At 49.4% G+C, this 13645-nt stretch overlaps 1 protein-coding gene across 8 annotated transcripts in view; it reads left to right on the top strand.

Annotated features, from left to right (window-relative positions):
- TRAF1 (TNF receptor associated factor 1) overlaps nt 1–11737 on the top strand; it is a 55261-nt gene extending 43524 nt beyond the window's left edge. For 6 of the 8 annotated variants that reach the window (XM_014590512.2, XM_027774571.1, XM_006155493.3 and 3 more), the window contains 3 exons: nt 33–210; nt 2366–2514; nt 4225–5362. In XM_014590512.2, coding sequence (XP_014445998.1) covers nt 33–210; nt 2366–2514; nt 4225–4443 — 546 coding nt within the window. In that variant the 3' untranslated portion in view covers nt 4444–5362. Of the gene's footprint in view, nt 1–32; nt 211–2365; nt 2515–4224; nt 5363–10594 lie in introns of those variants that run through there. The other 2 variants (XR_003550562.1, XM_027774573.1) reach the window with 2 other exon arrangements.
- Nucleotides 11738–13645: the final 1908 nt, after the last annotated feature.

The following is a 13645-nucleotide window of genomic DNA, read 5'->3' as shown; positions in this document are numbered from 1 at the left end:
CAGTGTCCTTGGCTGAACAGGCTTCCTTACAGGTGACAGAGCTGCAAGAGACCCTGGCCCAGAAAGACGAGGCTCTGGGCAAGCTGGAGCAGAGCTTGCGCCTCATGGAGGAAGCCTCCTTCGATGGCACCTTCCTATGGAAAATCACCAACGTCACCAAGCGGTGCCACGAGTCAGCCTGTGGCAGGACTGTCAGCCTTTTCTCTCCAGGTAACACTCCCAAGTTCACAGACCAGCTAGGGGAGCCAGCCCCCACTGAGCCCAGGGAGCAAGCGGTGAGAACTGCCCCCTCTGACAGCCAGTCTATGTCCATTCAGCCACTGAGCATGGTCAGGAACTGCAAGGACCGTGGGCTGGTGCGGGCAAGCCCAGCCCTGACTCGTGGCTCTCCACCACATACGATGTTGGGCTATTTGACCCCAGCCAGTTCTTTCTCCTCACTTTCTCTCTCTCTCTCTTGAACATAGGCATCCCATAGCAAAATTAAATAATAATAATAAATAAAGTAATTCTTTGTAAACAATGTTAAAAGCTGAGACCCAGGAAGAATGAGTCCCCACGGCAAAGCTGCACAGCAGCCAGGTGTGGAGCTGGACTCAGACGTGTTGCTTCTCCCCTCCTTGCCCCCTGCATGTTGGAGTAAATGGGAGGGCTGCGGCTCATGGAGAGCATCTCTGAGGGCCAGAGAGTGCTACACTGGTGGGATACCATTCTCTCAAGGCTCCCTACATAGAAAGGCCCCAGGTTCCCACATGCCCAGGAGCACACTCACCCCACTCTGCTGGACAGCCCCTTTCATGGGCAGCCTCGGATCTTACACAGAGGCTGTTTCTCCATCCCTCCAAAAAGGGAAAAAGCAAGCAGTGCAGTGGCTTCCTGTCCTGCCAGCACGTAATGGGCAGAGATGAATCACACTGTCAGCCTGTCCCCACTCAGCTCCTCCCAGACGGGCCCTCTGCTGGAAGGTGACAGCTGCTGGATAGGAAGGCCCTGTCAGCTTCCCAGGGAAGGAGCCTCAGAGGCTCCTGCACTTAACACCAGGGATGAGTCACCCCTCAGGGGCCCCTGCTGAGGGTAGGCAGCAGAACTGGGAGCTGCCACACTTGCCCCAGCCTCTAGGAATCTCCGGCCAGTTGGCCTAGGACAGCAGAAGGAAACCTGTGCTGGCTGGGCCGGGTCCGTGGTGCAGTGCTAATGTGCTGCTCGAGAGGTGTTGGATTCTATATGCAACCACAGTTCAAATCCCCAGCCCTGTCAGCCTGAAACACACCAGACACACACACACACACACACACACACGTATCCAAGGTTCGACAGGCTGGAGGATCAGAACAAGGAAGAAGGGCATCGTGGCATGACCAGGATCCGTGTAGGGTGATCCTCTCTCATGCTCATATATGTGCCTGTGCTCTATCATTAATAAAAAATAAAATCTTAGGAAAGAAAAAAAAGAAGCCCATATCGGGAGGCAGAAAGTCTAGTCCCTCATCCTGGCTCTGCCCCTGGCATGCCATGAGATGCTGGCCAGCCACTTGCCCTTCCTGAGCTCAGGTTCCAGACTGTACAGTGAAGTTTAGTGGTTCTCAAAGTGGGGTCCTAGGACCAGCAGCGTTGGGTCCCCTGAGAACTTGTTAGACATGCAGGTTCTCAGTCCTTACCCCAGTGCTCTTGAGTCAGAAGCTTAGAAGGCGAGGCTGGACAATCTGTGATTCAGCTAGCCAGGTGATAGCCGCTGGCCTTGATAACCACCCAGACCCTGCACCTCTTGAACTGTCTTATCAAAGGAGCACTGGACTTTAACCCCAGCTTTCTTATTAAAGTAATAATTCTAAAATATTTATTTTTAAATTCCATTTCTTCTTATTATTTTTTAATTTGATCAGACAGAGAGAAAGGGAAAGTGAGAAGGCAAGCCACCAGGTCCAAGACTCATACCACAGTTAGCCATGTGGGAATCCAGCACCTCTAACCACTACACCACCTGCCGGCCCCCAACAATAATTATTATTATTAGGTTTTTGCTATAAAGTGTATGCATGTGCATGAGAGAAACAGTGAAAGTGAGATATCATGCCCGGTGGGATGGCCACTCTGCAATCCCTTTTTCATTCTTTCAAGATTTTGGGCATGCATGCATTATGCCTGGTGTGATTTTCAAGCTGCTGGGTCTGGGACTCAAACTGTGCAGCTGCCCATGTGGGATCCAGTTACTTAACCTCTATGCCACCTGCTAGCCCTGCTTTTTTACTTTTTTACTTTTTAAGCCATGACCTGGGATATGCCTAACTGCCGGGTCCCGGAGTCTTCATGTGCAGTCTAGCCCTTCCCGCCTGCCTCCTGGCTAACTCTGGTTTCTGCATTCCAGCTTTCTACACTGCCAAGTATGGCTACAAGCTATGCCTGCGTCTGTACCTGAATGGGGACGGCACGGGGAAGAGGACCCACCTGTCGCTCTTCATCGTGATCATGAGAGGGGAGTACGATGCTCTGTTGCCGTGGCCCTTTAGGAACAAGGTATGGACAGGGCGGAGGTAGGGGGGATGGTGGCGAGGCAGGAACCTGGGTCCTAGACTTAGTGTCGCCATGAACTGGCCGCGTGACCAGGGCAAGTCCCTGGCTCTGTCTGCATTATCAGTTTCCTCTATTATAAAAGCAAGAGGCTGAGCTCTTGTAGCCAAGGCTCCTTCAAGTACCATGAATCCAGGAGCTAAAGTATCTGGGTCCGAGCACTCCTGAAGGGCAGTGCATATGGCAGCATAAAGAAGGTGCACTCGGGAACCAGCAGTTAGTGTAATGGCTATGTCGCTGGACTCCCACATAGTCAACTGCTGTTCGCGTCCCGGACCCAGTGGCTTAAAACTCACGCCGGGCGCGTGTGCGAGCGTGCCCAAGATCCCGAGAGGAGAATGGAGGAGAAGGGATTGCGGCGTGACCATTCCCCCCTGGGGGGTGATTTCTCGCTTTCTGTCTCTATGTCTCTCTCTGTCTGTCTGGTGAGTGCACGTGCCCTATAGCAAAAACCTCTCCAAAAAAAAAAAAAAAAAGAAGGTGCACTCCTAGTACCAGCAGTTGGCGTAATGGTTATGTCCCTGGACTCCCATGTAGTCGACCACGGTTTGAGTCCTGGACTCGGTGGCTTAAACTCACATCGGGGACGTGTACATGTGTGCCCAAAATCCCAAGAGGAGAATGGAGGAAAAGGGATTGTGACGTGACAGTTCTCCGTGGGGGGTGATTTCTTGCTTTCTGTCTCTCTGTCTGTCTCTGTCTCTCCAGCAAGTGCACAGGCCTCATAGCAAAAACCTCTCCAAAAACATCAAAAAAAAAGAGGGTGCACTTCCTGGAGGAGGTTTTGTATCCTGGTGGACCAGCAGGATTTTAAAAAAAAAGGGAAGGAGGCAGGGACCCTACAAACATATTGGAATGACCAGGTCCTAAAACACACGATACTTGTGAGGATGGGGAGCAACAGGAACTCGTGTTCATTGCTGGTGGGAAGCAAAATGGCACATTTGCTTTGGAAGATAGTTTTTTATCATACAATCCACAATCGCACAAGTTCACACAAAACATACACATAGATGATCTTCACCTTTATTCCTAATTTCCCAAACTTGGAAGCCATTAAGATATCCTTTTCAGGTTCCTGGAGGGCATTTTCAGGGGTATGTGTCTGGGCGATGGGCTCGTGTCACTTCCAGGCCATTGGCTTCTCGGGGTGCACGTGCCTGCTCTGTGTATACCAGAAGCTCCATCGCTATTGGAAGGCATTGATCGGCAGTCCCTAGTGGAAGAGCTGCCTGTCTTCACTCCTCCGCCCTGTGCCTGGACTCTCCAGCTGTGGTTGATGATTCCAGTGTTCCGAGCCAGGTTATCGAGTTTGTTGAGACCAGCCTCCTAGTCAGTGCCTCAGTGCCCCCTGCAGCCCTCAGTGCCGAGCAGACTTGTCTGTGGTATCAGAACTCCCCATCCTTCATGCTGGACTGAACCTCTGATCCTAATCATATGAAACCCCTGAAGCCTGCTCTGAATAGCAGGTGCTGTCACTCACTGGGGCCTTGCTGCGCACCAGGTGTGGTCCCTGCATTGCTCTGGACTCCCAGTCAGTCCTAGCTGAGGGGCTACAGGGGTAATGGGCGTGGAGCCTGGCCTTGAGCTCGAGCAGTGGGCTCCAAGCTCTGGGGCTCAGCCAGGCCTGACCTCCCATCTGCCGCTGCCCTGCAGGTCACCTTCATGCTGCTGGACCAGAACAACCGTGAGCATGCCATTGATGCCTTCCGGCCCGACCTGAGCTCAGCATCCTTCCAGCGGCCCCAGAGTGAAACCAATGTGGCGAGCGGCTGCCCCCTCTTCTTCCCCCTCAGCAGGCTGCAGTCGCCCAAGCACGCCTATGTGAAGGATGACACCATGTTCCTCAAGTGCATCGTGGAAACCAGTGCTTAGGCAGGCCGGCTTCCCAAGGCAACTCCAACTCAGACTGGGGGGCTTAGCAAGATGACTGAGATGTCCTGCCTTTGGCACCCAAGGTTCCAGGGCACAAGGATGGGCCAGGGCTGGCCATCAGCTTTGGGTGGTGAGGGCCTAGAAGGAGGGGGACATATTGGTTCCTCACCACCAGCCACTTAACACTGGGAGGCCCTGGGGGCCACTCTAGCTCTGAGTTTGAGGAGGACTTTGACCAAAATGTGGAGAAAATGGAACCAGGCCTGGAGCCCTGAAGGTGAACTGAAGCTGCCAGACCTCATCAGAGATGCTCCCAGGCCAGGAAGGTCTCTGAGGGCCATATTGGGAAACTGAGGACCACGTTGAGAAATGTGCTTGCTCTCTCCCTGCCCATGGTCAGAACTGGGACCAGGGGCTGTCACACCCAGACTGAGTTCCTCATCACAGGAAGTGGACAGGAAGTCCAGAGGGCTACACTGGTGGGAAAAAAACATCAAGTTGGGGATTGGATTTGAAGACCTTTAAGGTTATTCTAGCCCAGAAAGTCAGGAACCTCGTGCCTCCTGGTTCCCCTTGCCGCTTCAGAACCAGCAGGTGGATGCCACCGAGGCCTGGCAGCCCTGCTTCCCAGCATGCAGGAGCTCATACAGCCTCTGCACCCCGTGCCTCCACCCGCGAGACTCCCCATCACCTCCTCCAGGTGAAGCCAGGTCACCGTGAGCTACCAGAGGTGGCCAGAGGAAAGGGGCGTAAACTTCCTGCTTTCGCTGCTGGGAGACCCCACCACCAGTGCTTCCAGAATCCCTCGCCGTCTAAGTAGCCAGGCTATTTACTTCTCTCAGATGACTGGTCACGGCCTCTAAACCACCGAGCCTGTCCTTTCAAATATGTATAAAAACCAAAGAAATTTTTTTAATCTCTTTTCAAGTTTTCATGAAGTGCGTGGAATGGGGGCTATCGCATGGAGCCAAGTGTGGAAAGGTCACTGCTGTGTTCAGGTGGTGGCGTCAGCTCTGTAGGGGGTGTCAGAGTGCGGTCAGCTGGCAGGAGCATCGCCTCTGGCCTCAGTCTTCTCTCTTCTGTGATGGGGAGACCCAACCACTTGCTTTCCTCACTAGGACTGTGACTCTCAAAGGAGAGGCCACACAGGAGCGCCTGGAGAGAGAAAAGCCCCGGGCACCGCTACCTACCTGAATTCTCACCTGGGAGCCTTCACCGAACTTCCCAGAGACCCTGAGACCTCCTGTTGTCCCTCAGGGCTGCAGGCTGGGACCCTGCTACCCTCCCCTCCAACCTTCCCGACAACATGCTCTTCCTTGACTTGCTCGGGTTGCAATAGCTTTCACACCTTGAACCTCCAGTGTTTTCATCTGCAGATGGACCAGCAACCCTGCCTGTTCTCCCTAGCTGAGCGTTTGGGAGGATCAGAGGAGGACAGGGAGCAGCATGGCACGGTGGGCCCAGGAGATCACAAAAGTCGGGTCCCACCAGCTCTAACCCTGGCATCTCATCACGCCTCAGCCTGCTTAGTTGAGAACTGAGGAACACACCGCCCAGCCCTGCCCCGCTCACCAAATTCCCACAAGGCCCAGTAGTGGAGACTAGTGCTGCGCACCGCACCCTCCATGGCGTACAGACAGGCCTGGCTTCTCCATCCCCGCTGCTGGCCACTTGTCCGTAATGGGGACCGGCTCTCTTCCCCTTGAGGGGATATAGCCAGTGACGGTCTAGCTCAGAGCCGCTGCACCAGCAGATTCCATCCTGTCTCCTGGTCACTGAGGGCTGAGCTCAAGGGCGATTTGTAGGACAAGCTACTGTGAGCTCCATGGCGTACAGACAGGCCCGGCTTCTCCATCCCCGCTGCTGGCCACTTGTCCGTAATGGGGACCGGCTCTCTTCCCCTTGAGGGGATATAGCCAGTGACGGTCTAGCTCAGAGCCGCTGCACCAGCAGATTCCATCCTGTCTCCTGGTCACTGAGGGCTGAGCTCAAGGGCGATTTGTAGGACAAGCTACTGTGAGAGACTATTTCTCTTCACGTTTTTTAAAAATTTTTTTAAAGTTTTAATTTTACTTAGACTAGAGCAGCACCCTCAAGAGGGTCTTGTCATGCCAAGATCCTCCTTTCCCAGCCTGCAGCTTGTCAGGATCTTGGGCACGTGCACTCGTGTGCACCCAGTGCGTATGCAAGCTGACTCGAAGACCAAACTCCTGGCTGGCCGTGTGGCTTCCAGAACTGCAATTCGGATCTGCCTACTGCACCCCCAGGCTGGGCCACTCTGTACCTTTAATTGCTTATTTCTGGTGGGAAAAAACAATCTTCTTTTCAGTGAGAGCTGCAGCCCTTCTTTCAGCAAAGCATTGTTGACCCCTGTATGTGTCATCTAATGAGCTAGATGCTAGTGAGGAGAAAGGTAGGAGGTGCATCCTGCCCTCAGCAACTCTTAATTCAGTGAGGGAAACAGGCACACAGATCATTATGACTGAAGGTAAGAAAGGCTCAGAGAAAGCATAGAATCCCAGATCCATGGGGGAAAGCATGGAGGCCCTCATGGAAGAGGCGGCATTTAAATTCAGCCTAAAAAATGTTTTAGAATGTAGAGGATAGAGTTGTCGGGGAGAGTACACACTTGGAGATGGGAAGCAGCCTTGGCTATAGACAGGGTCTGTGTTGCAGGACAGTGGAGGGGAAGACAGGAAGGAAGATGGGCTGGAGCAAAGAAGATATCAAATGCAGAGTTGCTTTCTCTAAAGCGCCTGCCAGCTAACCCCTGGGCCTATTAGCAGCAGGTTGAGACAATGATGTAAAACACTGAGTAATTCATCTTCCAACAGAGCCCAGCAAAGCCCTGTGTTAAATGCACCAAACACCTGATCCTTTACAGATGACTCAAGGGTCGGGGAGGCAAGATGCGGGCAGACAAATCCTCCCTTCCATTGGCCCCTCACTCCCACAATGAGATAGACACCCTTTAATCCCTTTTTACAGATTAGAAAACTAAGGCTCGGGAGGCCAGGTGTCTCGGCCAAGGGGAGGGAGAGCTGGTATTAGAAACCAGGTCTGTTGAGACCAGCAGTTAACGTAATGGCTATGTTGCTGGACTCCCATGTAAGTCGACAGCAGTTCAAGTCTTGGACCCAGTGACTTAAACTCATGATGGGCGCGTGTGCATGTGTGCCCAAGATCCCAGGAGGAAAAGAGATTGTGGTGTGGCCATCTCCCCTGGTGGTGGTCTCTCGCTTTCTGTCTCTCTGTCTTTCTGGCGAGTGCATGTGCCCTATAGCAAAAAAAAACAAAAAAAACCTCTTCAAAAGAAAAAAAAAAAAAAAGATTTGTTTATTCCCCGAGAGAGAGAGATCCAACATACTGACAGGGTCTCCACGCTCCAGTCCATCCCCAGCCTCAGCCAGTCCCAAATCATGGCACACGAGTGTCCTCAGGGCCACCTCCGGATGAGAACCAGCTACCTTCCCTTTTGGGTTGGCCTCACAAAGCCTCACGTTCTGCCCCTGCATCACTGTCCAGTCCCAGAAACCAGGGTGTTTGCTTCTTGTTACTTTCCTTCCTGTTGACGCTTGCTTTGGGTTGGAGTCTTCAGCTGCAAAGAGGTTGCAGGGCGAGAGCAGTGGGCACCACCCAGGTTGGCCGCACCCCGTGGCCTTGACAACCCTGACTGTAAGGACAACCATTATTTATGCCTTGGAGTGCTCCTTTCTGCTCGTAAGAGACACGTACTATAGAAAAACTGGGAAACTACAAAAGTAAAGTACGGAAGAAATAAAATCACCCATGAGCTCCGTGTCTGGAGAGTACGAGTGGGAACGTGGTGGTAAGTTACCTTGTCTTTTTGAAAAGGTGATTAGAAACATGCACATGTATATATCTAGACTTTCTAAAGTATAGTTAGAATCAGGACCAGCAGATGGCATAATGGTTACATTGCTGGACTCCCACAGAGTCGACTGTGGTTCAAATCCCAGACCGGCAGCTTGAAACTCATGCCAGGTGCATGTGCATGTATGTCCAAAATCCCAAGAGGAGAATGGAGGAGAAGGGATTGCAGTGTGGCTATCCCCACTGGGGGTGATTTCTTGCTTTCTGTCTCTGTCTTTCCAGTGAGCACATGTGCCCTATAGCAAAAACCTTTCTCAAAAAAAAAAAATATGGAATTAATTGGACTACATCTCAGAACTCACTAAGAAATTTAACTTCACATAAGCACTAAGAAAACATGGGTTGAACTCTCTTCTGATCGAAGGAGAGGAAGACATGGTTCCCAGTAGCAAGCTTTTGTTTCTCATGCTTTCTAAAAGTTTTATCTGCCTGTCTGCCCCTTTCTTACTCATAGGGATTTTGCGTGATTTCTACATAAATTATAAATTTAAGGAGATGTGTTTTTCCTTTATCTATTATTCAGCCCCCTTGGATTAATGAAGAATAAGAGCTCCAGAGAAGCCATGAGAAATAACTGATAAATTAACTATACCTGAAATGGATATTAGAGCGTAGACACTTGATCTCATCTTCTCAGTTCTCCTTGGTAGTAGAACTATTTTTTTTTCACCCCCATAGTAGATGAATAAGTAAAGTGCTCATGACTAAAATATATGAATAAATTTCCCTAGCTTGTGCTTCTAGAATGTATACATTATTTTTCTGGCAAGGTACTAAATATTGTTCAGTAAAAATAATCCTTTTCAAGATTGACAAACTGCTTTAGTGAATTATATAAAAAATTCATGCTTGAAGACACAGTATAAATTCTCCGTTACCATAGGGCAGAGTTTTTGTGTAACTGTGTACTGAGACTAACTTAACTCTTGACTTTGAGATTACAAGAAAGATCAGATGCAAGAGCTTAGCTAGTGTTAAAAACATCCTCCTACGTGTTCTGCCAAAAGTTGAAAAACTATTAGCAAAAGTAGCTCATTTGAAGTAGCATGAAATGTGAACATTTAACTCTAAGCTAGCTAGAATTTGATCAAAGGGATCTAAAAATTTAGCCCACAATTCAAGTTATATTCTCATTTTATGTATAGCTTAAAATATATTTAATTCTTTCCTTTTATAAGGGAATTATGGGTTAAACATGCATTGTAGTTGAATTTATAAGAAAGAAGTTGGACATGAGAGGGAGCAGTTACAGAGCTGGATACTAGGCTAACCATTGAGGATTTGTCCTATGGATGGCCTGTAATAATTAAAGGACTTATAACTGAATGGGTAACAGGCAAGAAACTTTTTAAGAATGTCAGCCTGGACGTAGTATACAGGATGGGTTTGCTAGTATCCAGCTGGTGAGAGCTTGGAGCCAGATTGCCAGTTGGGATGATATGAAAATTCATAGTAAGTCATGATATAAGTCTGGATTAGGGTGGCGACAGTAGGAATAGAGAATGAAATAAAAGGCAGAGATATTATTAGGGCAGAGTTGAAAAGACATAGCAACTTGCTAATTGAGGTTAAGTAAAAAGTATGTTTTGTAAAATTGCTGTTTTTGTCAGAAACAGAAATCTTAGACCCATCTTCTACAGGAAATCCATTTTTGTACGTTTAGCATATTATAATTCTTCATACTAAAGGAGATAATGCTACTTGATTAAAACCCAATTTTGAGAGACACTGTCGTAAGAGACACGTACTATAGAAAAACTGGGAAACTACAAAAGTAAAGTACGGAAGAAATAAAATCACCCATGAGCTCCGTGTCTGGAGAGTACGAGTGGGAACGTGGTGGTAAGTTACCTTGTCTTTTTGAAAAGGTGATTAGAAACATGCACATGTATATATCTAGACTTTCTAAAGTATAGTTAGAATCAGGACCAGCAGATGGCATAATGGTTACATTGCTGGACTCCCACAGAGTCGACTGTGGTTCAAATCCCAGACCGGCAGCTTGCAACGCATGCCAGGTGCATGTGCATGTATGTCCAAAATCCCAAGAGGAGAATGGAGGAGAAGGGATTGCAGTGTGGCTATCCCCACTGGGGGTGATTTCTTGCTTTCTGTCTCTGTCTTTCCAGTGAGCACATGTGCCCTATAGCAAAAACCTTTCTCAAAAAAAAAAAATATATATATATATAATTAGAATCATATTAATTACTGCTTAATGCTCTCATTTTTCCCCTTTAATAATCCTATTCTACCTTAGCCCCTTCTTACAGGCAGACATGGAAACTACAAAAAGTGAAGTAATTGCTCAATCCCGGTCCAAAATTGGCAGAATCAGGATCCACACTTCATACTCAGGTGTTCATGCTCTCGCCCTCGCCCTCGCCCTCGCTCTCTCCGTGACAGAAAGATCATTTCCTCACTTTACAGATGAAGAAGCAGGCTCGGAGAGGCCAGGCAGTTTCCCCCAGGTCACACAGTCAGAGCTCCCCTCTGTAGTACTGTCCTCTGCAGTGGTTTGGGGGAGTAGGAGGGAGTCCAAGGAGATGTGCCAGGCCTTCCAGACCAGCTGCAGTACTTTTCTCCAGGATTCCTCCCCAGGGGAGACACCCCCTGCCTGAAGTGCTCTGCCCGGAGGGAGCCACTTGGGTGGGATTGACACCAGGCTCCAGAAAGTGGGAGGATGGCATCCGGGGAGCTGCTGCTGCTGCTGCGATGACGCTGCCAGGACCTGGATCTCATTTGCCGCCTCAGCGTCTGGGCCGTGTGTGTTTGTTTAAGCCCAGCACGTTCAGGGGGCACAGACAGGGTTGGAGCAGCAGCATCATACAGCCATCTGGGCCAACAGCATTCTTCCTCGGTTCCTTTCCTCAGGCCTCTAGTCTCAAGGCACCTTCCTCTTTGGAAAACCCAGTGCCAATGCTATGATAACCTTCACAGCCGACCACTGACCACCGTGCGCGTAGCGAGGTCAGAGGGGGGGTGGACACTGGCCAAGGTCACACAGCGGGCCAGTGGCTTGGCTGCAGTGGCCTATGACAGGGTCCTCTCTGATGAGCATCTAAACCTCATCGCACCTTGCCCACTGCCCTCCAGAAGGAACAGTGTCCTGTCAACATCTCCATTTTTATCCTTAGGCCCATTCCAGTCGTCTAACCTGCAGAACTGTAAGATAGTAAATCTGCTACGTGTGTGGAAGTGTGTTACGGCAGCCCCAAGGAACTAATGTAGCTCTTGATGTGTGGCTGCTCCAAACTGAGAGGTGCTGCCGGCCTGAAGCACCACCAGGTTTTCAAGACAGAGTATTAAAAAAAAAAAATTTAGTTTATTTCGTTACTATTTTTCTATTGATACTATGTTGAAGAATGTGATAACTTTCAATAAAATATGTTGTTAAAATTAATGTCACTTTTTTGTATGTTTTAATGTGACTACTGAAAACTTCAGAAACTTACATGTAGCTCACGTTCTGTCTCCACTGGACAACACTAGAGCACGTTTTTCATTGCCTCGTGGGAGGAAGCAGGCCCCCCCACTGCACGTGGCCCATAGCCAGCTCCATGTAGTTGGGGATAGGGGCCTTGTGCTGGGGGAAGGACACACACACACACACACACACACAGGCATGCACATGCTGGTGGGGCGTGCTGGCAATGGTGAATGTCCCCACCCCCATCTGCCGGTGGGTCAGCCCATATCCCTGCAGGACGTGACTTTTATTTTTAGCACTCGCTGCCTCAGCACAGCTGGTTCTGAAGCTTGCTGGGTGTGGGCCAGGACTGCCATCTCCCTGCCAAGGGGCGGGGGGGTCCCAGGAGAACCCCATTGCATAGCTCTGGGGTCTTTCAGCGAACTTCCAACATCCTGGCAAATTAATATAATCCTAATATGCATGTTTTCAGATGATGAGACTACAGTGGAGAGGGGTCTGCAAACTAGGCGGTGGCAGCTGGATCTTGGAAGCCAGTCACAAAGCTGGAGCTCTTTCCCCAGGGACTGAGGACTGAAGAGGCTGGAGCTGTGGATCTGAGTGTTTTGTGCAGCTTCTCTGGGGGCGTGGTAGACCTTGGAGAACATTCTAGCCAGATGAAGGTGAACCATTGATTTGGAAGGAGGCAGGTAGGTAGATGAAGTTCTGTGACAAAGTGGGTCAGAATAATCAAAAAGACCGTACAGACACAAAGGCAGAACTGCAGAAACTGGGGTTGCCTTGTGGCCCTGAACCCAAGTTTGAGTGTCAGGCAGACCTGGGCTCCAGTCCTCGCTTCATCTTTCAGAGCCCTCCGCTTGGACCTCTCTAAGCCTCAGTCTCCCCCACTACACAATAGGCACAATAGCACTTTGAGGATTAAATGGGATCACGGACTTAGCAGTGCCAGGTCCTGGTGAACCCTCAGTAAAGAATAGCTATTTGTTACTTATCAAGGGCTTAGCAAGTATCAAGCTCTGTGCTAAGTGGCCATGTAGCTCTTCTCACTAAAACACCACAAGCCATGGGGCAGCAGGTAGCATGGTAGTTTAGGCACTGGACTTTCACATCGCCAACCACAGTTCAAGTCTCGGACCTGGCGGCTTGCTTTCTCACTTTCCCTCCCTCTCTCTCTCTCTCTCTCTCTCTCTCTCTATCTTTCTCTCTCTGTCTCTCTGTGGCGAGTGTCTCTCTCTGGTGAGTGCATGTGCCCAGTAGTGAATTAAAAAAATAATAATAACGAAGCAAGTGGCATGGTGGTTTAAGGCATTGGACTCCCACATGGCCAAATGTGGTTCGAGTCCCAGACCTGGCAGCTTGTTTTCTCCCTCTCCCTCTCTCTCTCTCTCACTGCTGACTGTATATGTCCTGTAGCAAGTTAAAAAATAATAATGATAAATAAAATTAAATAAACATTTGTTTAAAATAACAATATTTTAAATTAAATAAATAATTCTTACACACCCACACACCCAGCCATGGCCAGCTATGGTGCAGCAAGGAAGGCACAGGTTCAATTCTCAGGCCAACCTGAACATGTTAGATGCTGTTGTGCATGCCTGTGGTCCTGGCAAATTGGGAGGCTGGGGTAGGAGGACAACCTAGTAAGACCCTGTCAAGAATACCTATCTCTGTCTCTCCTCCTTCCTCTCTCTCTCTTTCATGGGGGGGGGGGAGAGCAAACACAAGAATATCACAGTAACTTCATGAGGTAAATGCTCATATGGTCATTTTACAGATACAGAAAATGAGGTTGAAAGAAGGAAGGTCATTATTCAAGGACATATGGCTGGTGAGGAACAGAGCTTGGAACTTTTTGGTAATGATTTTTATTTTAAATTG

This window comes from Tupaia chinensis, unplaced genomic scaffold (assembly GCF_000334495.1).
Source record: "Tupaia chinensis unplaced genomic scaffold, TupChi_1.0 Scaffold000455_1, whole genome shotgun sequence".
Taxonomy (NCBI): Eukaryota; Metazoa; Chordata; class Mammalia; order Scandentia; family Tupaiidae; genus Tupaia; species Tupaia belangeri.
This window is presented reverse-complemented; position numbering and strand designations above follow the sequence as displayed.